Raw genomic sequence first — 24,626 nt, 5'->3', positions numbered from 1 at the left:
GATGGAAATCATAACCAAAAAGTATGAGGAAGCAGACTTCCTTTAGTTCTTACTACTCTGTGGTAACAGCTCTCCAGTTTTCTCGCCAGTCAAACCGAGCTACACGGCACTGATACAACGTCTCTGTGCAAAACTCCCACCACCTGAATGGCTCAAGGGTCGAGCAAGCACTCAGCAGTGAATCAGGTCCAACACTGCAGCTCCTGCTGTAGCAAAACTTGCGTCTCTGGTGTCAAAACAGCCCTTCAATAGCAGAGCGACTCCACATCATTCAGCGTGTGTAAATCAAATCTTCCCAGTGTTGGGTTTCTAATCCCCTACATCAAAGTCCTTTACACATTCATGCTGATTGTTAAATGCACAATTTTGAGCACTAATTCATTGTCTTTTGATTAGTGCACATCAACCCTAGCCTCCCAACACACACTTCTGGGCTCCGTACCCCTTCACTGCACTCCAATAAAAGGAAGCTCACTAGAACCAAGTGACTGGGCCACATGGTAAGGAACAAAGCGGCTCTGAGAGAATACCTCGTGTCCAGTCAGGTGCTCATTTATACTATAAGGGCTCCGTTTAAACAAGCACTTTCGTCCAATGTTAGTATGTATGCTGCCAAAGTGAGCACTAAAGCAATTGTGTTCAACTTCTAAAGTTACACGCAAAGACCTTGCTTCAAACACAACAGTCAGGATAGCATCAGGCACCGGACCAGGAGAAGCCCCTTCCCCAGAGAGAAAGAAAACAAAACAGAAACCCTCGACCCACCCTCTGTTTGTCAAGTACTTGGCAGCAGCACTGCTCCGGGCGATGCTCCCCGCGGGAGATATGTGATCCGTGGTGACAGAGTCCCCCAGGTGCAGCAAGACGTGGGCATTCTCAATAGCCTGCAGTGCAACTGGTTCTTTGGTCTACAAGGTAAAGGTCCAAGGTGTTGAGCTCCTCACAGGCACTTCAGTTGATTACATGCTTTGAGGATCAGAGGGTAAAGGTACTTACAAGCTTATCAAAGAAGGAAGGACATCGGATGTAAGTAGACTTTACGTCCCACGGAAACAAAGCTGAATCAGGCGCTTCTAAGGAACTCCATCGCTTATTTCCAGTCTGTGGGGAAGAACCAAGAGGAAGATAAACGCTGTCAGGAAGTTTCTGAAAACGTCGAAGGCAACAAAGCAGCACCCAGGTCACAAGGAAAACAAAAAAGGGTCTGTCAGAGAAAGCTGAGGGCGTCTTCCGCGAAACCCTGACGCCCTGCGCAGAAATAAACGGATCTGCGCTTCAAACTCTAACAGCTGAATCTTCAGAAGCATTTAAAGTTACATTTTAACATAAACTGAACATAAAGATTCTACAGAGACCTATCTTCACACAAGAGAAGCTGCGTATGTGGGGCTTCTGTGTTGTTAATCTTGAAGAACCTTAACGCTGAGAAAAACTGCCATCTTCCAACGTATCTGTCTTATGTCACTGCCTATTCCTTTTATTAAGACTTGTTTATTTGAAAGGCAGAGTAACAGGGGAAGAGACAGAGAAAACTTGCACCCACTGATTCGCTCCCCAAATGCTGCAAAAGCCAGCACTCGTCAGGCCAAAGCCTAGAGCCAGGAACGCCACCCAGGTCTCCCACATGCATCCTCTGCTCCTTCCCAGGTGCATTAACAAGAAGCCAGAGCAGAAGTGGAGCAGCTGGGACTTGAGCCAGTGCTCTGATACAGGATGCCAGTGTCACAAGCAGTGGCTTAAGTCCCTGCACCACAACACCAGCCCCTATCACTGCTTGTTCTGTTTTAAACTCTATCTAAAACATCACAATTTCTCTCCACTCCATCAACACTGTTTATCCAGGACAACAGTAATTTCTCTTCCTAATTCTATCCTCCTTACTCAACTTCACCCCAATACAATTTTTTTAAGAATTTATTTATTTTGAAAGAGTTACAGAGAAGGAGACACAGAGAAAGAGAGATCTTGAATTCAATGGTCCCTCCCCAGATGGTCACAATGGACAGCACTGGGTCAGTCCAAGACAGGAGCCAGGAGCTTCATCCGGGTCTCCCATGTGGATGGCAGGAGCCCAAACCCTTAGGCTATCTTCCAGTTTTTTTCCAGGCCATTAGCAGGGAGCCGGATGGGAAGCAGAGCAGCCGGGACTCAAACAGGCGCCCGTCCAGGATGCGAGCGTTGCAGCAGGTGGCTTAATTTGCTGCACCACAGCACTGGGCCACCAGCACGCTTTCAGTGCAGTGCGCCTTCTAAGCAGATTGTGGCACTCTTCTGTCCAGTCCTTCCAAAGGCCCTCCTCTCACTCACTCAGGGTAAAACGTATCTGACAGGGGAGAGACAGGGAGGAAGGAAACGTGGGGAGTGCGGGAGACAGAGCCAGAGAGGCTCTCAGTCCCTGGTTCACTGCCCACGTCAGCAGGAGCCAGAAGCCAGGAACTCAGTCCAGGACCCACATGTGGGCAGGAACCCCAGCTACCTGAGACACCACTGCTGCCCCTGCCTCCACGCCAGCATCCGCACCAGGAAGCCGGCGTCAACTGTCAGCTGGGTATCCGACGTGGGACCCGGGTGTCTTAACCAGCAGTTCACACAGCTGCCCCGTTCCACAAACTTCAGGCTGCTACCACGGCTTGGGTCCCCAGGGTGATTCTGCTTCCACCAGGCTCTGTGACATCATTTCTTACCATGGTCCACAGTCACTGTCTCCATACTGCTCTCATTAAAGTTCCCTCCTTAATGTCTCTTACACTGAACAGGTATAGGGTAACTCATTCAAAACTTCCTTCAAATCTACTTCCTAACTTGCTTCAAAACTCTGCAAAGATATCCTTTCATTCTATATAAAACTGCAACACTGACAACACAGCTTGTATTAGTTACTTTTTGATTACATAAGAAATGTAGAAGTTGTCTTTGTGTTTTGTACACTGATGATTTCAAACACCTAAAAAGAGTACCACACACACAAGGGGTTCGATAAGTACCTTTCTGTCTTCATATTCATATTCTGTTCTTAAAATAAAAGGTCTGGGGGGGAACACTTGGCCAAGAGGTTAGGACGCCTGCCCACATCCCACACTGGAGCCTCGCTCTAACCTAAATTTCAGTTTCATGCTGATGAGCACCCTGGGAGTCAGCAGGTTGGAACAAGTACTTGGGTCTCAGTCACCCATGCAGGACAATCAGATGGAGTTCTGGCTCCTGGCTTCAGCCTGGCCCAGCCATGGCTGTTACGGGCATTTGGCGAGAGAATCAGAAGATTAAAACACTGTGTGACTCTCAAGACCTAAAAAAATCTGTATGTGTGTGTGTGTCTGTATATACATAAAAACATTTCTGGGAGTCAGCATTGGGACACAGCCGTTAAAGCCACTGCCGGTGACTCCAGCATTCCGTGAGTGTCAGTTTGTCCCAGCTGTTCTACTTCTGATCCAGCTCTGCTAATGGCCTGGGAAAGCAGAAGATGGGCAAGTGCTTGGGCCCTGCTGCCTACACAGGAGACCTGGATGAAGCTCCTGGTTTCAGCTTGGCTCAGCCCTAGCTATTGCGGCCACTTGGGGAGTGAACCAACAGATGGGAGAGCTCTCTCTCTCTCTCTCCCTCTGTGTAACTCTTTCAAATAACTAAACCAATCTTTAAAAAAATAAACAAAAAGGAGCCGGCGCTGTGGTGCAGTAGGTTAACACCCTGGCCTGAAGCGCTGGCATCCCATATGGATGCCAGTTCTAGTCCCAGCTGCTCCTCTTCCAATCCAGCTCTCTGCTGTGGCCTGGGAAAGCAGTAGAAGATGGCCCAAGTCCTTGGGCCCCTGCATCCACATGGGAGATCTGGAAGAAGCTCCTGGCTCCTGGCTTCGGATCGGTGCAGCTCTGTCCATTGCGGCCAGTTGGGGTGGGAAGTGAACCATCAGATGGAAGACCTCTCTCTGCCTCTCCTCTAACTCATTCAAATAAATAAGTAAATCTTAAAAACACAAACAAACAAACACAAAACCATTTCTGGAGGGGCAGGTACTTAGCACAGTGGTTAAGAGGCCACTGGGAAGCCTGTATCCTATACGGAAGTTCCTGGGTCTGGTCCAGGCTCCAATCCTGATTTCCCGCCAGTGAGCATGCAGGGAGGCAACAAATGACAGCTCAAGCAGTTGGATCCCTGCTACCAACATGGCAGACCTGGATCGAGTCCCAAGACCCAGATGCAGCCTGGCCCAGCCCCAGCTGCTGTAGGATTGGAGGAGTGAACCAATGGAAGGGAGAGCTCTGTTTCTTTCAAATAAATCAATAAAAACTTTGGGGCTGGCACTGTGGTGTAGTGGGTAAAGCTGCCGCCTGCAATGCCGGCATTCCATATAGGTGCCGGTTCGAGACCCGGCTGCTCCATTTCCAACCCAGGTCTCTGCTGTGGCCTGGGAAAGCAGTGGATAGATGGCCCAAGTCCTTGGGCCCCTGCACCTGTGTGGGAGACCCAGAAGAAGCTCCTGGCTCCTGGCTCCGGATCGGCTCAGCTCTGGCTGTTGCAGCCATTTGGGGAGTGAACCAGCGGATGGAAGATTCTCACTCTCTCTCTGCAACTCTTTCAAATAAATAATCTTTAATAAATAAATTAAAACTTAAAAAATCTCCACATCACTGGTGAGACAGGTAAAGTAAAAGGCTAGAGAACTGTTGAGAGAGATTTCACTGTTTGCTGTTACCATTTTTTAAATTAAAAAAAGGTTCTTTGAGAGGCAGAGAGAGAGACAGAGAGCTCCCCTCTACTGGAACACTCTCCAAATGCCCATGACAGCTGCGGTTAGGCCGGGGTTGGAGCCAGCAGCCAGCAACCCACGACTTGAGCCATCACCACACTGACTCCCAGGGTCTGCACTGGTGGGATGCTGGAGTCAGGAACCCAGGTACTCCCACAAGGGTCCCTGGCATCTTTCTGAAGCACTTGAGTGGGAACGACCAGCAAGGGCAGTTTCTGTGAAGTGTGCCACATTCAGGAAGCCAAATACAAGGACTTGAGCTTACACAGTACTAAGTATTAGATAAGTGCTATGCATTTTTAGTAAGTAAATAAATTCTAAAACTCTGTTCTTTTTAAAATTAGTGATTCCAGATATAAAATGAGTATTACTCACTAATATCCAAGGATTAAAAACAGTGTAATTTTTATTCCATTCAGAAAGCAGGATGCATAAAAGAACATGTAACTTAGACTATTTCTGCAAACAAGTGAGTTCTTCTCTTACCTCTACCTTTTCCTTTAATGATTTAAACATGGAAAATATAACATGTTCTTCCTCGATCCGATGAACTTCTTCTCTATCAGGCCAAATATCATGCAGATAAATATTCTTGCCAGTAGAGTCAGTCCCTGATAAAAAGATTTTAGCATGGTATTTATGGCAAAAAAACAACCCCCAAAATGTTCAAACCTTTTCAAAAACATATCACAGAAATCAAGTAAATCACTCAACAACAGGCTGCTCACTTAGCAGCTGGAAGAATCACACACTTCACATTCTCACGAGCACTGGAATTATTAACTGCGCATTATCATAAATTTTCCTGAAACACATCACAAAGTGGATGGTCCAAGAAGCATCTCAAAGATGGTAAAATTTTTATGGAAAAAAGGTGTGTGCAGACATACATACATAATAACAGGAACGATACCTAAAGGCTCCGTCAGGAAATCTATATCCACTGTGCCGGCTATGGCATAAGCCACCACTAGGGGTGGAGAGGCAAGGTAATTGGCACGAACACAATCACAAAGACGACCTTCAAAATTTTTGTTTCCAGAAAAAACTCCACAGGTAACCAAATCACCCTGAAAAAAACCACACACATATAAATATATTCAAGAGATGCAACACACTTGGATCATCACATATAAGCAGCCTCCAACATTACAGTTCTGAGGGCAAGACAACCAAAAACCCAGCAGTAACGTTTAGGCCCAGAATTATCAATCCGGCAAACAGAGTGAGTAACCCCTTACGTTATCAGGACATTACTTCTAAGAGCCAGAAATGATCTGCTGACCCATCTTCACCTGGGATACAGAATTATCAATGCAACAACTGTACTTCCTACAATCTAGAAGAGAGCGCAGTTAGGACAACCCACTGGGACATCTTGCAAATGCACACCTCTTACCTGCTTTACTGCATTTAAAACTGCTTCTGACAAGGGTGCTGTGTTCCCCACACATGTTGAACATCCATAGCCAACTATTTCAAACCTGCATTTCAGAAAGTAAATGTGATTGGACAGCATCTCATGTTTGTAAAGAAAGGACGAGCCTTCTCTCATTTCCATCCTACAATGAGAACGCTTAGCACACACAACCCACAGTTCACCTCCGTCGCTATGTTCATCCCACATCTGACCCTTAGGCACGCGCGTGCTACCTGAACCCTACACAAGCCTGGGAGGAGGCCCAGTACCCACAACAATCCCTGCTAGGTCAACAGCACCGACCACGCCACACAAGGGAATCCCTCAGATACTACTTGCTAGGAATGAAACGTGACCTCTTAAAAAACTCATACTGTATCTCCATCCTTGGGGTTTCCTCAAGCTGTTAAGTGCCAGGAGGCCTCGCCCCGTAACAATCGGAATGAAGACCTACAAAGGTGCTCTGACCCAGCACTCACTGGACACAAATCCATTCTCAGCCAACTAAACTCTCCTGGAGCCTCTGAAAACAGGTCCAAGACAACATAGCTAGAAGATTAGAAATATAATCCTGTAAACCAGTTTCAACTACTGTTGGAAAAGCAGGAAACCTACACTTTATCACGCTCACAAAGGAACTGATAATTTAGGTGAGAAGATACATTCCAAAAGATACATCAAAATCACAATCAGCATCAATTTTTTATTACATAAAAAATGTAAAATTAATTTTCTTCAATGTTCAGGGACAACTTTATGTATTAGAGATCCAGTAACCTCACAAAACCTCAATTATGGCAATTTACTGAGTTAATAAATGCAATCTGTAAGATCCCAGTCTCAACAGATCTACACAACTCACAAAAACTGAGTATTGGGCCCGGCGTTGTGTATGGCACAGAGGGTTAAGCTGCCACCTGCAATGTAGGCATCCCATACACCTGTTCAAGTTCTGGCTGAGAAAGCAGCAGAATATGGCCCAAGTGCTTGGGCCCTTACACCCACGTGGGAGACCCTGAGGAAGCTCCTGGTGGCTGGCTTTGGCCTGATCCCGTCCTGGCCATTGCAGCCACTTGAGGAGTGAATTAGCAGATGGAAGCTCTCTCTCCTTCTCTCACTCTAACTCTGCCTTTTAAATAAATCTTAATTTTACTTTATTTTAATTTAAGATAGTCAAGTATGACTTGGTACCATCACTTAGACCGTCTGTCACTGCCACTTGGTTGGCTTGTGCTGCCTCGTCCTCCCTGCCCAGTATCCTGAAGGGAGAGGCCAGGTCTCCCACTTCTCAGCGCCAGCACAGCCCTTGCTCACTGGACACGTCCAGTAAGTGCCGGCTGAGCAACAACTAAAGCACGAGTGTCCCATCCTCTCTTCACAGGAAAGTCTGTAACAGGTGGCAGCTTCCGCACCTGCTGCTTGACACGCATCAGTGTCAACAGTGACGACCGTCACTCACCCGAGCTTACTGAGATACGGTAACACACCGCTTGAACTGAGGTAATGTGTGACCATGCCACTGCCTGGCGACAAGCTGGTTCTGATGTAAGGCTTAACTCGCAGTCCAGCTTCCACAGCCTTTTTAGCCAAAAGACCTGCAGGCAACAAACAACGCTGGTTAGTGCAGCGCGTCTTCCCCGTCATGCATACCACGGCAGGAAGCAAACAGACCAGTCTCCTGTTCAGATTACAGTGAAAGCCCACACTCATCAACTTACTGCCATTATCGTGGCCGTTTTATTCTACTGATTCGCATTACTAACAACAATTTAAAAACTGCAGTAGACATGTAAGCCCTTAGGTTGTACATTATTAAGGTACGTTGATACTGTGGCCTCAAGGAAATAATTAGAAAAATGTGCACACAGAAGGGACCTCAGAAGTTTGTGGAAAATGGAACTGAAAGATGGTTACTCTGGTACAGAGAACACGCAAGTGTTACTTTTCCATAATACATGATTTCCACAAACTTTCTGGAGACCTCTGGTATAACAGATGTCATTAACTGAACCATTTTAAATGCCACAATCATAATAAACTAAGAACAATCTAACACCACGCACAGTCTTCTACTATTAACAAATTGCTCCATAGTTTATACTATTTGATTTCATTTACAACCCTTGTTAAAAATCTCTGCAATTGGCTGGCGCCATGGCTCACTAGGCTAATCCTCTGCCTGTGGCGCCAGCACCCCAGGTTCTAGTCCTGGTTGGGGCGCCAGTTCTGTCTCGGTTGCTCCTCTTGCAGTCCAGCTTTCTGGTGTGGCCCAGGAAGGCAGTGGAGGATGGCCCAAGTGCTTGGGCCCTGCACCCACATGGGAGACCAGGAGAAAGCACCTGGCTCCTGGCTTCGAATAAGCGCAGCACACCGGCCGCAATGCGTTGCCAGTAGCGGCCACTTTGGGGGTGAACCAACGGAAAAAGGAAGACCTTTCTCTGTCTCTCTCTCTCATTGTCTAACTCTGCCTGTCAAAAAATAAATAAATAAAAATCTCTGGAATTTGGGAAACTTCTTGTAGAATATCAATAAAGGCTTGGTAATGAACTATATTTCTAAATTAACACAAAAAACCTGGCTATGACCTGAATTTTATTTTATTTTTTTGTTGTTGTTGTTGTTGACAGGCAGAGTGGACAGTGAGAGAGAGAGACAGAGAGAAAGGTCCTCCTCCGCCATTGGTTCACCCTCCAAAGGTCGCCGTGGCCGGCGTGCTGCAGTCGGCGCACCGTGCTGATCCGAAGGCAGGAGCCAGGTGCTTCTCCTGGTCTCCCATGGGGTGCAGGGCCCAAGCACTTGGGCCATCCTCCACTGCACTCCCTGGCCACAGCAGAGAGCTGGCCTGGAAGAGGGGCAACCGGGACAGAATCCGGCGCCCCGACCGGGACTAGAACCCGGTGTGCTGGCGTCACAAGGCGGAGGATTAGCCTACTGAGCCGCGGTCCTGGCCCTATGACCAGAAACTAATAGATAAGTCACAACACAAAAAAATTTCTTTTATGTTATAAAAAAGCAAAATTACTAAAAAAAAAAAAAAAAGAAAGAAAAAAAAAAAGAAAAAGAAAAAAGAAAAAAAGAAGGAAGCAAAGCTGTGGCAGTGAAGGACACCTACCTGCAGCGAGCATGACGGAAGGGTTGCAATTGTTGGTGCAGCTGATGACGGCGGCGATGACCACGGACCCGTGAGACAGCTTATACTCACTTCCTTCATAGTGAAGAGACACGACATCCTTTTGCTTTTCAGCTGCAATTTGGAAGCCTTTAAATCCAACCTACGCAAATTTGTACATAAAAAAAAAAAAACAAGCATTATGGATATGTAGAGGAAAAAAAGACTGGTAGAAAACATAGCAGATCCTCGCTGGCTGATTTAACATTCAAGGTTCTGACCATGTGGGGCCAGTGCAGTAGGTTAAGCCTCCGCCTGCGGCGCCGGCATCCCATATGGGTGCTGAATCGTGTCTCGGGTCCTCCACTTCCGATCCAGCTCTCTGCTGTGGCCTGGGAAAGCAGTGGACGATGGCCCAAGTCCTTGGGCCCCGCACCCACATGGGAGATGCGGAGGAAGCTCCTGGCTTCAGATTGGTGCAGCTTCGGCCGTTGCAGCCATCTAGGGAGTGAACCAGTGGATGGAAGACCTTTCTCTCTCTCCCTCTCACTGTCTGTAACTCTACCTCTCAAATAAACAAACAAAATCTTAAAAAAACAAAACTGACTTGCATGCTGGTCAGAAGCAATAAATGTGTGAACGCTGGGTGACCATATAGAATGGCTGGGGACTGAGTGAACACGTCACTTTCTTGGATCTTGACTATTTAGCACAAAGGCATTTGACGAAGACAACAATAAAAGCAACCAACCTTTTCATTCAAGCAAGCCTGGAAATCACTTTTCATGTCTGTCACAGCAACTCTATCCTGAGGTCTCTTTGGACCACTGACAGATGCAACTATTGAATTCAGGTTGATCTGGATGACCTAGGAGATGAGGGAGAAGGGGCAGAAAAAGAATCAGAATTCCTAAACACAGGGGCCGGCGCCGTGGCGCAGTGGGTTAACGCCCTGGCCTGAAGTGCCGGCATCCCATATGGGCACCGGTTCGAGACCTGGCTGCTCCACTTTCAATCCAGCTCTCTGCTATGGCCTGGGAAAACAGTAGAAAATGGTCCAAGGCCTTGGGCCCCTGCACCCATGTGGGAGACCCAGAAGAAGCTCCTGGCTCCTGGCTTCGGATCGGCACAGCTCCAGCAGTTGCAGCCAATTGGGGAGTAAACACCAGATGGAAGACCTCTCTCTCTCTCTCTCTCTCTCTGCCTCTCCTCTCTCTGTGTAACACTGAATTTCAAATAATAAATAAATCTTTAAAAAAAAAAAAAAAGAATTCCTAAACAGATTCCCATTCAAGCATTACTTTCTAAAGGAGAATCATTACACTCACATTTCTTTTAACACTGGTTTGTTTAAATGGTAAAACATGCCCCCAGAAATCAAAATTTAAAATTAGTCCATTTAAACTTGTGAAACATATGAACATTTGTTAAAGACAAGCTAGTAAATTAGTAGGCAATCAAACTACCACACCACTGACTGAATTCGCTGTATAAAATTAGCTGTATAAAAGGCAGAGCTCCCCAAATGTTTTCTCCTGATAATGATAACCTGTTGTAACAAGATGCCTCTGCCAGTCATCAATGTATTGTCTCTGAGGGCTGGCACTGCAGCGTAGCGGGTAACGCCACCACCTGCAGTACTGGCATCCCATATGGGCACCGGTTCTAGTCCAACATTCAGCTATGGCCAGGGAAAGAAGTGGAAGATGACCAAGTCCTTGAGCCATGCATCCACAAGGGAGACCCAGAAGAAGCTCCTGGCTCCTGGCTTCGGATCAGCGCAGCTCCAGCAATTGTGACCATTTGGGGAATGAACCAGTGGATGGAAGACCTCTCTCTCTGCCACTCCTTCTCTATCTGTGTAATTCTTTCAAATAAATAAACCTTTTAAAAAAAAAATCAGTATCCTGACATTATAGTTTCTTTATGTGATCAGGATTCTTTCCAGATAAATTTATTGTATTTTATTCTACCACCCAAGTTTTTCTATTTAATATTTTTTATTCTTTTTATTTGTTTCTATTTCCTTTTTTTTTTTTTTTTTTTTTTTTTTTAAGCATTAGCAGCAATAGTTGGCTCACTGATAATTCTGGTGTTTTGTTTTGTTTTCCCCTTATTTATTTCTTTATTTGAAAGGTAAAAAAAGAACTCTTCCATCCACTGGTTCACTCCCCAAATGCCCACAACGGCCATAGCTGGGCCAATCCAAAGCCAGGAGTTTTTTCTGGGTCTCCCACATGGGTGTAGGGGCCAAAGGACTTGAGCCACCTTCCACTGCTTTCCCAGGCCACAGCAGAGAGCTGAATCGGAAGCGGAGCAGCCGGGACTTGAACCAGTGCCCATATGGGATACAGGCACTGCAGGCGATGAATTTACCCACTCTGCCACAGCGCTGGCCCCTCTGTTTTCTTTTAATGAGACAAATCACTAAGTCCAAGGGCAGCAAAAGGAATTAGAAAACTATCAGAGAAGTTGAAAGATTTGTCCAAAGTGCCACATGAATTCAATCCCTGTGGTTCTATGCTGGTCTTCAGCATGTCTGCATTTATTCATTTACTAGCCTAACGTGCTTCTTGAACATCTGCCAGGGACCCGAGACCCAGCCAAAGCGCACTCCTGGCCCCAAAGCACACACTGGCATCCCAGTGGGGAAAAGACAAACAAGTGTACAGGTTGGCACATGCCATGAAGAAAAATAAGTCTGGGGAAAAAATATTTTCTTGTAAAAATTAGCTTAACAACTTACACCAAGTTGTTACAGGCCTGACACACTCCTAGAAAATGAATTTTATTCAAATTAAGACTTTCCTGAAAGTGAGTTCAATATAATTTTATAACAGATAAAATATTTACTTAGATTATAAAATATCTTTAAAACAAACATTTAAGATCATGTAGCCGTGATCTCTGACAACAGAACTTTCCGAGATGAAGTCACAGGCGCTGATGTGGTGCAGCGGGTTAAGGGGCCACCTGCAATGATGCCAGCATCCCAGATGAGTGCCGGTTCAAGTCCCAGCTGCTACACTTCAAACGCAGCTCCCTACTAATGTGCCTGGGAAAGCACCAGCAGATGGCTCAAGTGCTTGGGCCCCTGCATAGACATGGGAGACACCTAGACGGAGCTCCTGGCTCCTGGCTTCAGCCTGGCCCAGCTCTGCCCTCTATAGCCATTTGGGCAGTGAACCAGCAAATGGAAGACTTTTCTCTGTCTCTCCATCTCTCTAACTCTGCCTTTCGATTAATAAACAAATCCAAAAACAACAATAAAAACAAGACACAATCATAAAGCAGAAGTAGAGACACCAAAATTGTTGCTTCGGAGGAAGAGTACTCGTCAAAAAAAAAGTTAAAGAATTGAGTCAACTTTAAATACTGAAAAAGGAGGTCGGTACTGTGGAACAGCGGGTGGAGCTATTCTGCGACGCCAGAATCCCATGTGGGCACCAGTCCCAGCTGCTCCCTGCTCATCTCCCTGCTGTGGCCTGGGAAAGCAGCAGAGGATGGCCCAAATGCTTGGGCCCCGGCACCCACGTGGGAGACGAGGAGGAGGCTCCTGGCTCCTGGCTCTGACTTGATCAAGACCCGGCCATTTGGGAGTGGACTGGCATGTGAGAGGTCTTGCTCTCTGTCTTTTCCTCTTAACTCTTTCAAATAAATAAATCTTTACATCAGTACTAAAAATAGGACCAGAAAATGCTACAAAATTTACTATACAGGAATCTAGATAAAATTAATAAAATCAGGGGCCAGCACTATGGCACAGTGGGTTAACATCCTGGTCTGAAGCGCTGGCATCCCATATGGTTGCCGGTTCTAGTCCCGGCTGTTCCTCTTCCAATCGAGCTCTCTGCTATGGCCTAGGAAACCAGTGGAAGATGGCCCAAGTGCTTGGGCCCCTGCGCCTGTGTGGGAGACTTCGAAGAAGCTCCTGGTTCCTGGCTTTGGATTGGCGCAGCTCCAGCTGTTGTGGCCAATTGGGGAGTGAACCAGCAGATGAAGACCTCTCTCTCTGCCTCTTCTCTTTCTGTGTTAACTCTGACTTTTAAATAAATAAATAAATGTTTTTTAAAAATTAATAAAATCAAAGGATTGGGCTACAAATGAAAGTTCTTAAAAAAAAGCCCCTATTAAGCACTTACTGTATGCATTTGTATTTAATCTAAGAATCTTATGTTGCATTTGACCATATTTTAGAGAGGAGGTAACTGAGGCAGAAAGACTGTATAATTACACCAGGTTAGACAGCTATAAGGCTTAGAGCTGGGATTCAAACCAGAATGTACACCTTTAACTACCAGTCTGTGGCTTATCTGTACATACCTGGGAATACTCAGGTTCTCCAGGATTCTGGTCATTTCGAAACAATTTCACAGCTTTAAGGTATGTTTCCATGGACTTGAGTCTGGCTTTGTCAAAACCTGAAAAGATGAACAGGGACAAAATCTGTTAAGGAGTTCTGAAACCCAGAGCTGGGCGAGAAACCGCTGCCCACACCTATTCATGCCCCTCTCCCGCCTTCCCTGCGAGGCCATGGGAGTGTGGTCTGCTGTGGATCTCACTGAGCCCCAGCTGCCAGCCAGCATGGCAGGAGTCTTCAGGATCCAAGGCTCTGTCAGACCCTGATGGCTGAGACCCGAGATATCATGAAGCAGGGCACCATGTCCCCACTACCCCCGTCTGAACCACTGGCCCACTGTACCCACAGGCCATGAAGGATTACTACTGTTCAATGCCACTGAGTTTAGGATAATTTGTTACATAACAGATCACTAATATCTTAACTCAGATTAGTGTGAAGTAGTAAGATTAGTGTGAAGTAGTAAGATTAGTGTGAAGTAGTGAGGCAGCTCTAATCATTTCTCTGGAATGCTCTGACAACCCAAAACCAGATACAGGGAAGTTTCCCATTTTATGAGGAACATTCCACCCAGGTCCCACAGAGCCAGTCATCCACTTTGCATTTCAGTCATTGACTTATCTGTCTGCCCCGAGCTGAAGAATACATCCCCCAGACTTTCTATGATTACAGATGAGTAGCTTAGCGATGATCTCTTCACAAAGGGAAATGGATGGAATTAAAAAAAAAAAAAAGAGAGAGAGACTGAAGAACAGTAGCCTTACGAAATACCAACACCTTCTGGTTTTACAGACACATTTTTTTTCTCTTAAGATTTATTCACTTATTTGAAAGGCAGAGGCAGAGGGAGAGGGAGAGGGAGAGGGAGAGAGGGAGGGAGGGAGGGAGGGAAAGAGAGAGATTGTCCATCCGCTAGTTCACTCCCCAAATGGCCACAATGGCCTGAGTTGGGCCAATCCAAAGACAGGAGCTTCTTCCAAGTCTCCCACGCAGCTGCAGGAGCCCAAGCACTTGGGCCAACTTCAATCAACAGGGGTCAGCGTTGTGGCACAGCAGGTTAAACCACCGCCTGTGACACTGATCCCATGTGGGCACTGGTTTGAGTCCCAGCTGTTACACTTCCCATCCAGCTCCCTGTAAATGCATCTGGGAGAGAGGCAGAAAATGGCCCATACACTTGGGCCCTGCTACCCATGTGGGAGACACAGATATAATTCCAGGATCCTAGCTTTGGCCTGGCCCAGCCCTGACCACTGCAGCCATTCAGGGAGTGAACTAGTATACAGAAGATCGATCAGTCAATCTCTCTCTCCCTAACTCTGCTTTTCAAGTAAATAAAACGGCCAGCACTGTGGCTGCAGCCTGATGTACCGGATCCCATATTGAAGTGCCGGTTCCAGTCCCGGCTGCTCTGTTTCCAATCTAGCTCCCTGCTGATGTGCCTGGGAAGGCAGCAGAAGACGGCCCAAGTCTTGGACCCCTGCACCCACGTGGGAGACACAGAGTTCCTGGCTCCTGGCTTCAGCCAGTCCCAGTCCCAACTGCTGCAGCCACTCGGGAAGTTAACCAACGGAAAGATCTCTTTCTCTCTGTCTCTCCCTCTCCTACCACTCTGCCTTTCAAATAAAAAAAAAAAAAAATCTTAAAAAAAAATATCAACACAACAGTGGTCCATGTCCCTAATAAGATGATAAAACAAACAAGCAAACAAACAAGAAGATGATAAAAACACTCGGCACCTAGACTGGATTTCACAAAAAGACGCACTTGCTATTCTTCCACAAGAACCCCGATCCCAAGCTCTCCTGTCAGCTGCTCCTGTCCTCCTGCGTGGAGACGGACAGGTGTGACTGTGCACAAGCCTGACTGCATCACATGCACCCTCCGTGCCGAGTACACGTGGAAAGGGAGGACGTGAGGGCCAGTGGTGTGAGTGGTGTGAGTAATCCCATCGGGGTTGAGGTGACTGTCAAGTCACCATGTGCAGTCTGAGAGTCGTTGGTTCAAAATAAGGGAACGTCATGAACATTCACTGGCACGTGAGACGGCAATACCGTCGGACAGACGTTCCACCTCAGGGCCACGAACCTTACCTGTGTGTTCTAAGTGTTTCAGCGTCACATTGTCAACAGGGAAAAAGCTGAGGACAGCACCATATTCTGGACACATGTTTGCTATTGTAGTCCGATCAACGATGGACAGCTGAGAAACTCCACTGCCAAAGAACTCGACAAACTTTCCAGCAACTCCTACTTGCCTGAGGTGCTGAACAAAAACACAGAAACACACAGAAAACCGCAAAGACGAGATTAGCATGGATTCCCTGAAAACTAGAAAACCCAATTGTTAAACCAATTCTAGCAGTACTGAAGGAATGAGATCCTTCAGTTAGGACATATCAACTCATTTTAGTTCCGCAAGTATTTTCACAGTTCACACAAGGTAGCCCAACGTCGCTGACAATCACGGTAGAAAGGGGCTGACAGGTCAGGGCTGCACAGCTCACACTCAGCGTCTCTGGGAACAGGCGCACTGGGACGCCCGTCTGTTTAGCAGGCAGTCCCCCTCTTTTCCTAGCAGCACATAAGGCAATGGCGCTCCAACCACTGATGGCATCTCAGATTTACCAAACACTAAGTGGTGATGAGCTGTGCATTGAAACAAAAACTCTCCAAATTATAGCTACCAGCCCAAATACTGGCAATATTATTAATTATAAATAAATCCAATTTTGGTAGGATTTAACATGCAGCTTCAAACTTCATTTCTTCTAAAATAGCTTTTTCTTGTTCAACTATATTTTTTAAAGATTTATTTATTTATTTGAAAGAGTTACACAGAGAGAGGAGAGAGGAGAGAGGGGAGAGAGGGGAGAGAGGGGGGACGGAGAGAGAGAGAGAGAGAGAGAGAGAGAGAGAGAGAGAGAGAGGTCTTCCATTCGATGGTTCACTCCCCAATCGGCTGCGACGGCCAGAGCTGCGCCAATCCGAAGCCAGAAGCCAGGAGATTTTTTGGGTCTCCCATGTGGGTGCAGGGGCCCAAGCACTTGGGCCATCTTCCACTGCTTTCCCAGGCCATAGCAGAGAGCTGGATCGGAAGTGGAGCAGCCGGGTCTCAAACCGGTGACCATATGGGATGCCAGCGCTTCAGGCCATGGCGTTAACCTGCTGTGCCACAGCACCAGCCCCCTTTTTCAACTATTTTTAAAAACTTGTACTTGTGGCCGGCGCCGTGGCTCACTAGGCTAATCCTCCACCTTGCGGCGCCAGCACACCAGGTTCTAGTCCCGGTCAGGGCACCGGATTCTGTTCTGGTTGCCCCTCTTCCAGGCCAGCTCTCTGCTGTGGCCAGGGAGTACAGTGGAGGATGGCCCAAGTGCTTGGGCCCTGCACCCCATGGGAGACCAGGAGAAGTACCTGGCTCCTGCCATCGGATCAGCGCAGTGCACCGGCTGTAGCGCGCCAGCCATGGCGGCCATTGGAGGGTGAACCAACGGCAAAGGAAGACCTTTCTCTCTGTCTCTCTCTCTCTCACTGTCCACTCTGCCTGTCAAAAAAAAAAAAAAAAACACACACACACACACACAACAACAACAACAAAAGAACTTGTACTTGTTTTACTTGAAAGGCAGAGATGGATGGCGGGGGGCGGGTGTTGTGGCAGGTACATTGCTGCTTTGAACAACTGCATCCCATATCAGAGTGCTGGGGTTCAAGTCCCACCTCTGCTTCCAGTCTACCTTCCTGCTAATGAGCACCCTGGGAGGCAGATAACTGCTTAAGTTCTTGGGTCCCTGCTACCCTCATGGGAAACCTGGATAAATTCTGAGTTCCTGGCTCTGGCTTGACTTAGGCCCAGTTGTTGCAGGCATTTGGAGAGTGGATGGATGTTCTCTGACTTTCAAATAAACGAAAGTAAACAAGTAAATTTTATAGGGGGGAGGGTGCCCGTCTGCTGGCTCACGTCACAATGCCCACAACAGCTGGGCCAGGACAGGCCAACGTCAGGTCTCCCAGGTCCAGGTGGGCGGCAGGGACCCAAGTACTTAAGCCATCACCTGCTGCCTCTCAGCGCATGCATTAGCAGGAAGCTACAATTGAGAAGAGTCTGGCCTTGAACCCAGGCACTCTGATGGAAGAGATGGGTAGGCGAAAAATAAATAAATAAAAATTAAAAATTAAATAACAAAGAAGAGATGGGTATCCCAAGCAGCACCTTAACCACTAGGTCAAACTCCTGCCCCTAAAACTTTCTTCACGACTACCAAGGCTAGCCACACATCTTTCCTAGGTTGTAAAACTGTCTCTGATTGGCACAGGGAGAGCTGAAGTGAACCCTAGCATTTCAGAACTCCTGCTTACAGGAACAAGTCTTACACAAGGACACTTCCTTATATTTACGATTCTATTTCCGAGGGTTACAGAAAACACGTATTAGATACACTACACCAAATGCTGCCTTCCTCAAATTAAGGAGGCATCACAGTGTATGTTTGAACCAACAATACATGACTAACCTCTTAAAGATAATGAATAGAACAAGAACAGAACCTCAAAAATAATATATTCAACAAATGTAAACATACATACTACATTAGCATGCTAAAATGTCAAAAACACAGAGTAAGACTGTTCAGAAAAAAGCAGAGCCAGGGGGATCTGTGGGGAGCAATCCGGACTAGACTAAGTTACTCGAATTAAGACTTATTCTATGCATCTGCTCTCCCACAATATGGCGCTGGGAGTGAAGTAAACAGCTTCCGCACAGCTGCCTCCAGTTCAACTAATAAACTGTAGGACTTGCTCCTGATTGGAGAGCAGCGTACTCGGCGTGTGGGCAGCCGAGTTGGGATTGGCGGAGGAGGACTATAAAGGAGGAGAGAGACGGCATGCACCTGGAACATCTATGGGGAACATCTAAGGGGAACACCTGTGCAGCCCCCGAGAGAACCGGCCGGCGGTGTGCCGCTCCCCTGCGGAAGTGGGGAATGCGGCCAGGGGGAACTGCCCTTCCACGGAGGTGGAAGGGATAGTAGCCAACCCGGGAAGAACCAGCAGCAAACCCGGGGAGGGCCGAGCAGACGAAAGAACAGCGCAGGGTCCTGTGTCGTTCCTCCACGAAGAGGGGGAGCGACAGGGATCTGAAAAGCAGCGTAGCTTTCAGGATGTCTGAAGAATTGACTTTTCTAAATGGTCTATTACTTTTCCTCTGGGAATAATCCTGCTTTCTCAATGTAACTTCCTGATCTTCTGGTACATCCACTGAATCAGTCATTTCCCTAAGATGCCACATTTCCTCCAAACAGGAAGAAGAATCAAAGCCAAAGCCTACCGGGGAGGCATTAGTGTTTTCTCACCCTGTGGAGGACCTGGAAGCCTTCAGACTCAACCATCCCCAAAAATGCGGAGACACTGGGATCCACAATAGAACTACATAAGAGACATTTTTAAGTGCCTCTTAAAATGACACCTCAAAGATTAATTATTTTTGTTTTATTAAAAAGGCAGAGAGACAGAGGGAGACTGTCCATCTGCTGGTTCACTCCTCCAACACCCTCAAAACTAGCAAGAAGCAAGACTGCAAGCAGGGCCAGGACTCAGCCCTTGGCACTTTACATGGGGTGCAGGCATCCCCAGCAGGATCTTAACCACTGAGCTAAACGCCTGCCCCAGGACTTCATCATTAAGACAAAGTGAGTGAAAACCAGAAATTCAGAATGGAGAATTAACACTTCTTGTGGATAGCTGTTAAAGGCATGCAGTCAATATTTTCAAATCCATACAAAAAGTTTCTGCATCTTCAAAAAAATGTTAAAATAGCCCATAGAAACATTTGATACCATCATGTAAAGTATTATGTAGTAATGCTTCATTTAATGTAATGATTAAATATTAAAGGAGATGCAATCAAGTTCTTGTTTAGTATGGCATTTCTAAATTTCATGTAGTCAGAAGAAAATGAGGCAATGACATAATGGCACCCTCATGGACTCAAGACCCTGGCTGCTGGACTAGAATCCCTGTTTGCCCACTTCCTGTCCAGCCCCATGACCCTTTGTTCAATCCTTAAACATTCAGATTTCTCAGAATTAAAATGCTGATTGTAACAGTACCTACCTCACAGGCTTCTAATGAGGAGCAAATAAATTAACATGTTAAGTGAACAGTGACAACAATCATACAAAGCAAATATTACATATCGCTGCTACTACTGCTGTGCTAATTATGATGGTGTCATTAACGTGAGAGCCCTAAGGATCAGGATAGAGCCCTGATCCCTAATACAGTCAGTGTGCACTAAGTCAGAGAGCCACCACACCTTATCACCTTATGCTTACCTTCGTAATGCCAAGGACGACATCTATGGATGTAACAAAGGGGTTTGACGACCCCATCAACTCACATCCAACCACCTCTGGCAAAGTAAGAGAAACTGGCAGACCAAGCATCACAGCCTCTGTTTCAATGCCTCCAACCCCTAAGGAAAGAGCAGGCGGGTCAGCAGAACACATCTGCAGACACTTTATCCCTGGGGGTTTCACAACCTCGTCTTACACAGGACCTTACAGACTCGCTAACTGCTTGTCTTGCAGGGACTGCAAACAGCCCTGCTGGGAGGAATCACCCCACCCACATAAACAACCCAACAAGCATTCACGGAACTTCCGTTTGGCACTGCACGGTGCTAAGACGCAAGTGTGAAAGACACAAGTGTGTAAACCCAGCCTTATGGCCCTCAAGAAGCTCAATCTAAAGAAAAAGGAAACACCCTAACAATCGCATGCCACCCTGTGAAGAGTCAAGCACAGAGCGAGGCACCCTTAACTCAGTGTGGCAAGTTCACGCTTCCAGGGCCACAAGCTTGGCCTCGAAGCAGTGGACTGCGACCATATTTCAACAGTGAAAGCTGCAGCTGGCACAATTTCTTCTGCCAGGGACAACGGTCTTTGCGAAGCCTGACAGAGAGCATGGCCCACTCAGGAAACGGGGGTCAGGTTTCTGAGGCCTGTGTGGCCAAGGGCCTCAGAGCAGCAGCTTGGGAAGGGCTCTGCATACAACGCCAAGGAATCTGGATTCATAACCAAGGTCAGGAAGAGGTGCTGAAGGACTTGACCCTTCACCCTCACCCTCACCCTCACCCTCACCCCAATTGCTTCACCGGCAGTAGAGCTGTGCTGGGCATGGAGCAAATCTCTTTTCAGAAAACCTCTCTTACTACTCAGTTCACAAAGACTTGAGCCACGACTGATGAAGACAAGCGCCTCAGAGAGGGTATGCACCCACCATCTACGTCCCGTTACAACGTTCTTGGCGCACTTACCCCAGCCTAGAATCCCCAAGCCATTCACCATGGTTATGTGAGAATCCGTGCCGACCACGCTGTCTGGGAAGAGGAGGTTCTCTTCCTCAGACACTACTCTTGACAAGTACTCTAGGTTTACTTGATGAGCCATTCCAGTTCCAGGAGGGATCACAGCCACATTCTTAAACACTCGGGAACTCCACTAGATTTTGTTCAAAGAAACACAAGGGTTAGTACTGGAATGTGATTGTATTCATAATCAAAATATATTGACACATAAAAATAATCAGTGTCCAATATGGTCAGTTCAAAGTTTATAATACATCCTTAAAAACAATGTGCAGATATTCAACCTAATATCTGCTTTACAGATATTTAAAACAAAACTAAGTTAGGTCAAAGAAGTATGTTCCAATAGCTCCAGTAAATGATCTACTCATGTTTCAAAGATTCCCAGAGATGAGCAGATAGGAAGACCCCAGGCACAAACTCGCCAAACTCCCTTGAACCAGAGACACTTCTGCCACTGGGGTTTCCAGTAAGATTTTATTTGAACAAAGCTTTCAACTGCCATAACAGCTTTAAAAAGCACCAAAGAGGGGCTGGCTTTGTGACATGGTAGGTAAAGCTGCCACCTGCGACACTGGCATCCCATGTGGGCGCTGGCTCGAGTCCCAGCTGCTCCACACTTCTGAGCCAGCTCCCCACTCATGCGCCTGGGAAAGCTGTGGAAGATGGCCCAAGTGCCTGAGCACCCTGCACCCATGTGGGAGACCTGGAAGAAGGTCCTGGCTTCCATCGGGGCCCGCCCTGGTCACTGTGGCCAGCTGGAGAGTGAACCAGCGGATGGAAGATCTTTCTCTGTCTTTTCCTTTCTCTGTAACTCTGCCTTTCAAATAAATAAATTTTAAAAACACACTAAAGATACAAATAAAAAATTGCACCTATCAATATTTTACAAATTTCAGTACAAAAGCTCTCCCAAATCTTTTTATACCTTGAAAAATTGAAGCCTCTCGCGATTTCTGCCAAATTCTACTTCTTGATTTTTTAATACTGTTTCAGGTCTGAAAAGAAGAGCTGTTGTTAAATTCACATCTTACAGAAAAGCCTTGTTTCTAAGTATTTCTCCTTCTGTGTATTAAGCACTTTTTTAAAGCCTTAGAACAATTTACCAGACTTCTCAGAATTAGGTTTTTTTTTTTTCCAACAAGGAAGTTGTGCTTTAAATAACTTCCCCGACAGGCATAGAAAGGAGTTACTATTTTACTAGGTACAACAAAGCAATGTCCACACCAGTGTCCAAAGCTATACTTAAAATGCATTATTATGAAAGACTTGGCTACAAGCTCAATAAATGGTATGTTTTGTTTTCCACTGCAATTAAAAAAAAAAGGAGGGGCCTGTACATGCTTATTTAGCAGTTAGCTCCTACACGGTTACACTGGGAAACGGGTGTTGATTATTGACATGAGGCAGTACACCTGACCACATTTATGGCTTAAACAGCTTTTGGTGAAAATCTTTTATTCATCTCACCCAAAATGGAGGGCTCTTTTTTTATGTATCAATAGTTTTCTTTAAATGGATTATAAATGCATTTTATGTTAATTATTTCAACTAAGAGACAACAATAACTCACCTCTAAGCAGTAAATATCATACCACTGTGGGGAAACTAATTTTACCTAATAGATATTTTTTAAAAATTATTTCAAACAGCATTTATTTATTCCACCCACCAGCTGGAGATTAGACACTGACTAAACATCAATCTAACCTAAATTACACAGGTCCTCCAGGATCTGCAGTCATCTGTCAGTATTTTTAAAGAACAGGGACAGGGGCTGGTGCTGTGGCACAGCAGGTAAAGCTGCCGCCTGCAGTGCCAGCATCCCATTCGGGCGCCAGGTCAAGACCCGGCTGCTCCACTTCTGATCCAGCTCTCTGCTATGGACTGGGAAAGCAGCAGAAGATGGCTCAAAGCCTTGGGCCCCTGAACTTGTGTGGGAGACCCTGAAAAGCTCCTGGCTCCTGGCTTCGGTTTGGCACAGCTCCGCCCACTGTGGCCAGTTGGGAAGTGAATCAGCAGATGAAAGATCTTTCTCTCTCTCTCTCTCTGCCTCTCCTTCTCTCTCTGTGTAACTCTTTCAGATAAATAAATAAATAAATCTTTTTTTTGAAAAAAAAAAAAAAAAAAAAAACGCATTGCGGGACCGGTGCTGTGGCATAGCAGGAAAAGCCACCGCCTGCGGTGCTGGCATCCCATGTGGGTGTAGGTTCAAGTCCCAGCAGTTCCACTTCTGATCCAGCTCTCTGCTATGGCCTGGGAAAGCAGTAGAAGATGACCCAAGTCTTTGGGACCCTGCACCTGCTAGGGAGACCTGGAAGAAGCTCCTAGCTTTGGGTCGGTGCAGCTCTGGCCGTTGCGGCCAGTTAGGGAGTGAACTGGAGAATGGAAGACACCTCTCTACCTCTCTACCTCTCTCTCTCTCTCTCTCTCTCTCTCCCCTTCTCTGTGTAACTATTTCAAATAAATAATAAAAATAAAACTTAAAAAAAAAAAAAAAGAATTCATTGCACATTGATGACTTGAAGCCACAGCACAGTGAGGTTCTTCTCAGGACCTCAGGGACACAGCTTTCTGGAGCCACTGGAGTGACTTCACCTTTCCACTGCACGATGTGACACAGGGCCACACAACACGCAGTGCTGAACCGGCCTGCAAATCAGGCACTGAGTTCAAGTTCAGATGTCATGCTCGCAACGTTCTAGCCCTCAACTTCTTGCCTGAACCTACAATTAACATTTTACAGAAGAACTAAAGAACACAAAAGAATTCTTTACTATGTCACACAGCCAAGAATTACAATACAATAGTTCTTAATTTAGAGGCAACACTGAGGGGAAATTTGATTGAATTTTAGAAATGAAAATATACAGTAACTCACTCATTCTCTGCAAGTTACAAAAAGGCAACTAAAGAATCAATTATTTTTAAATCAATAAATCTTCCTTTTCTGGAATTATTTTCCATACAAAAGACATTAACCACAAAAGCAACAGGCTGCTAACCACCAGTACAAACAGGTAGCAGGAATAAGGAGTGACAACACGAGCCTGTCACGATTTGAGAGCCAAGCACACGGATTATATCGAGTTGCTATAAAGAGCGAGCATAGGAGCTCACTCTAGCCCTGGCTTTATGAAATACTGGAGGAGAGGGCACTCGGGGCAGTAACGGAGACGCCGCTCGAGACGCCGGCATCCCACACGGGAGTGCCTGGGTTTCAGTCCAGTTCTGCTCCCTATTCACACCCTAGAAGGCACCAAAAAATGGCTCAAATACTTGGGTACCTGATACCCAAGGGAAATCAAGATTGAGAACCAGTGCATGAATGACACAAATTCACGAAAATATAAAACCCAATTGAAAATGAGATCCTGTTTTCTGCCTGCATCAGTCATAGATACAAAATATATTCAGATACATCTTAAGAAAGGTTTGCTTCCTAAGGAGCAGAAATCAAGAGTGGTAGACTATCATTTTATTTAAGTTTGCTCCTTTCAGAAACATAGGAGATACAGTGTAAGTGCAATCTAGCACATGAGTGTCAGGGCAATGCACCAGGCATCAGGCAGGAAGGGGCTGATCTCCTCAAGAGAACACCGCCTGGCACTACCATGTC

At 46.3% G+C, this 24,626-nt stretch overlaps 1 protein-coding gene across 6 annotated transcripts in view; it reads right to left on the bottom strand.

Annotated features, from left to right (window-relative positions):
- The window catches only part of IREB2 (iron responsive element binding protein 2), a 61,772-nt gene that overhangs the window by 13,252 nt on the left and 23,894 nt on the right, over positions 1-24,626 (bottom strand). For all 6 annotated transcript variants that reach the window (XM_089310794.1, XM_070054616.2, XM_070054618.2 and 3 more), the window contains 13 exons: positions 21,936-22,005; positions 20,957-21,140; positions 19,974-20,113; positions 15,730-15,901; positions 13,600-13,697; positions 10,028-10,144; positions 9,280-9,439; positions 7,627-7,762; positions 6,147-6,231; positions 5,661-5,817; positions 5,234-5,358; positions 997-1,101; positions 766-908 (listed from right to left, as the gene is read on the bottom strand). In XM_089310794.1, the coding sequence (XP_089166920.1) occupies positions 766-908; positions 997-1,101; positions 5,234-5,358; positions 5,661-5,817; positions 6,147-6,231; positions 7,627-7,762; positions 9,280-9,439; positions 10,028-10,144; positions 13,600-13,697; positions 15,730-15,901; positions 19,974-20,113; positions 20,957-21,140; positions 21,936-22,005 (1,692 nt within the window). The remainder of the gene's footprint in view (positions 1-765; positions 909-996; positions 1,102-5,233; positions 5,359-5,660; positions 5,818-6,146; positions 6,232-7,626; positions 7,763-9,279; positions 9,440-10,027; positions 10,145-13,599; positions 13,698-15,729; positions 15,902-19,973; positions 20,114-20,956; positions 21,141-21,935; positions 22,006-24,626) is intronic.

The sequence above is a fragment of the Oryctolagus cuniculus genome, chromosome 12 (genome assembly GCF_051225735.1).
Source record: "Oryctolagus cuniculus isolate XC-2025 breed Fujian yellow rabbit chromosome 12, ASM5122573v1, whole genome shotgun sequence".
NCBI lineage: Eukaryota > Metazoa > Chordata > Mammalia > Lagomorpha > Leporidae > Oryctolagus > Oryctolagus cuniculus.
The sequence above is the reverse complement of the archived record's forward strand: the minus strand, read 5'-3'. Positions and strand labels throughout refer to the sequence as shown.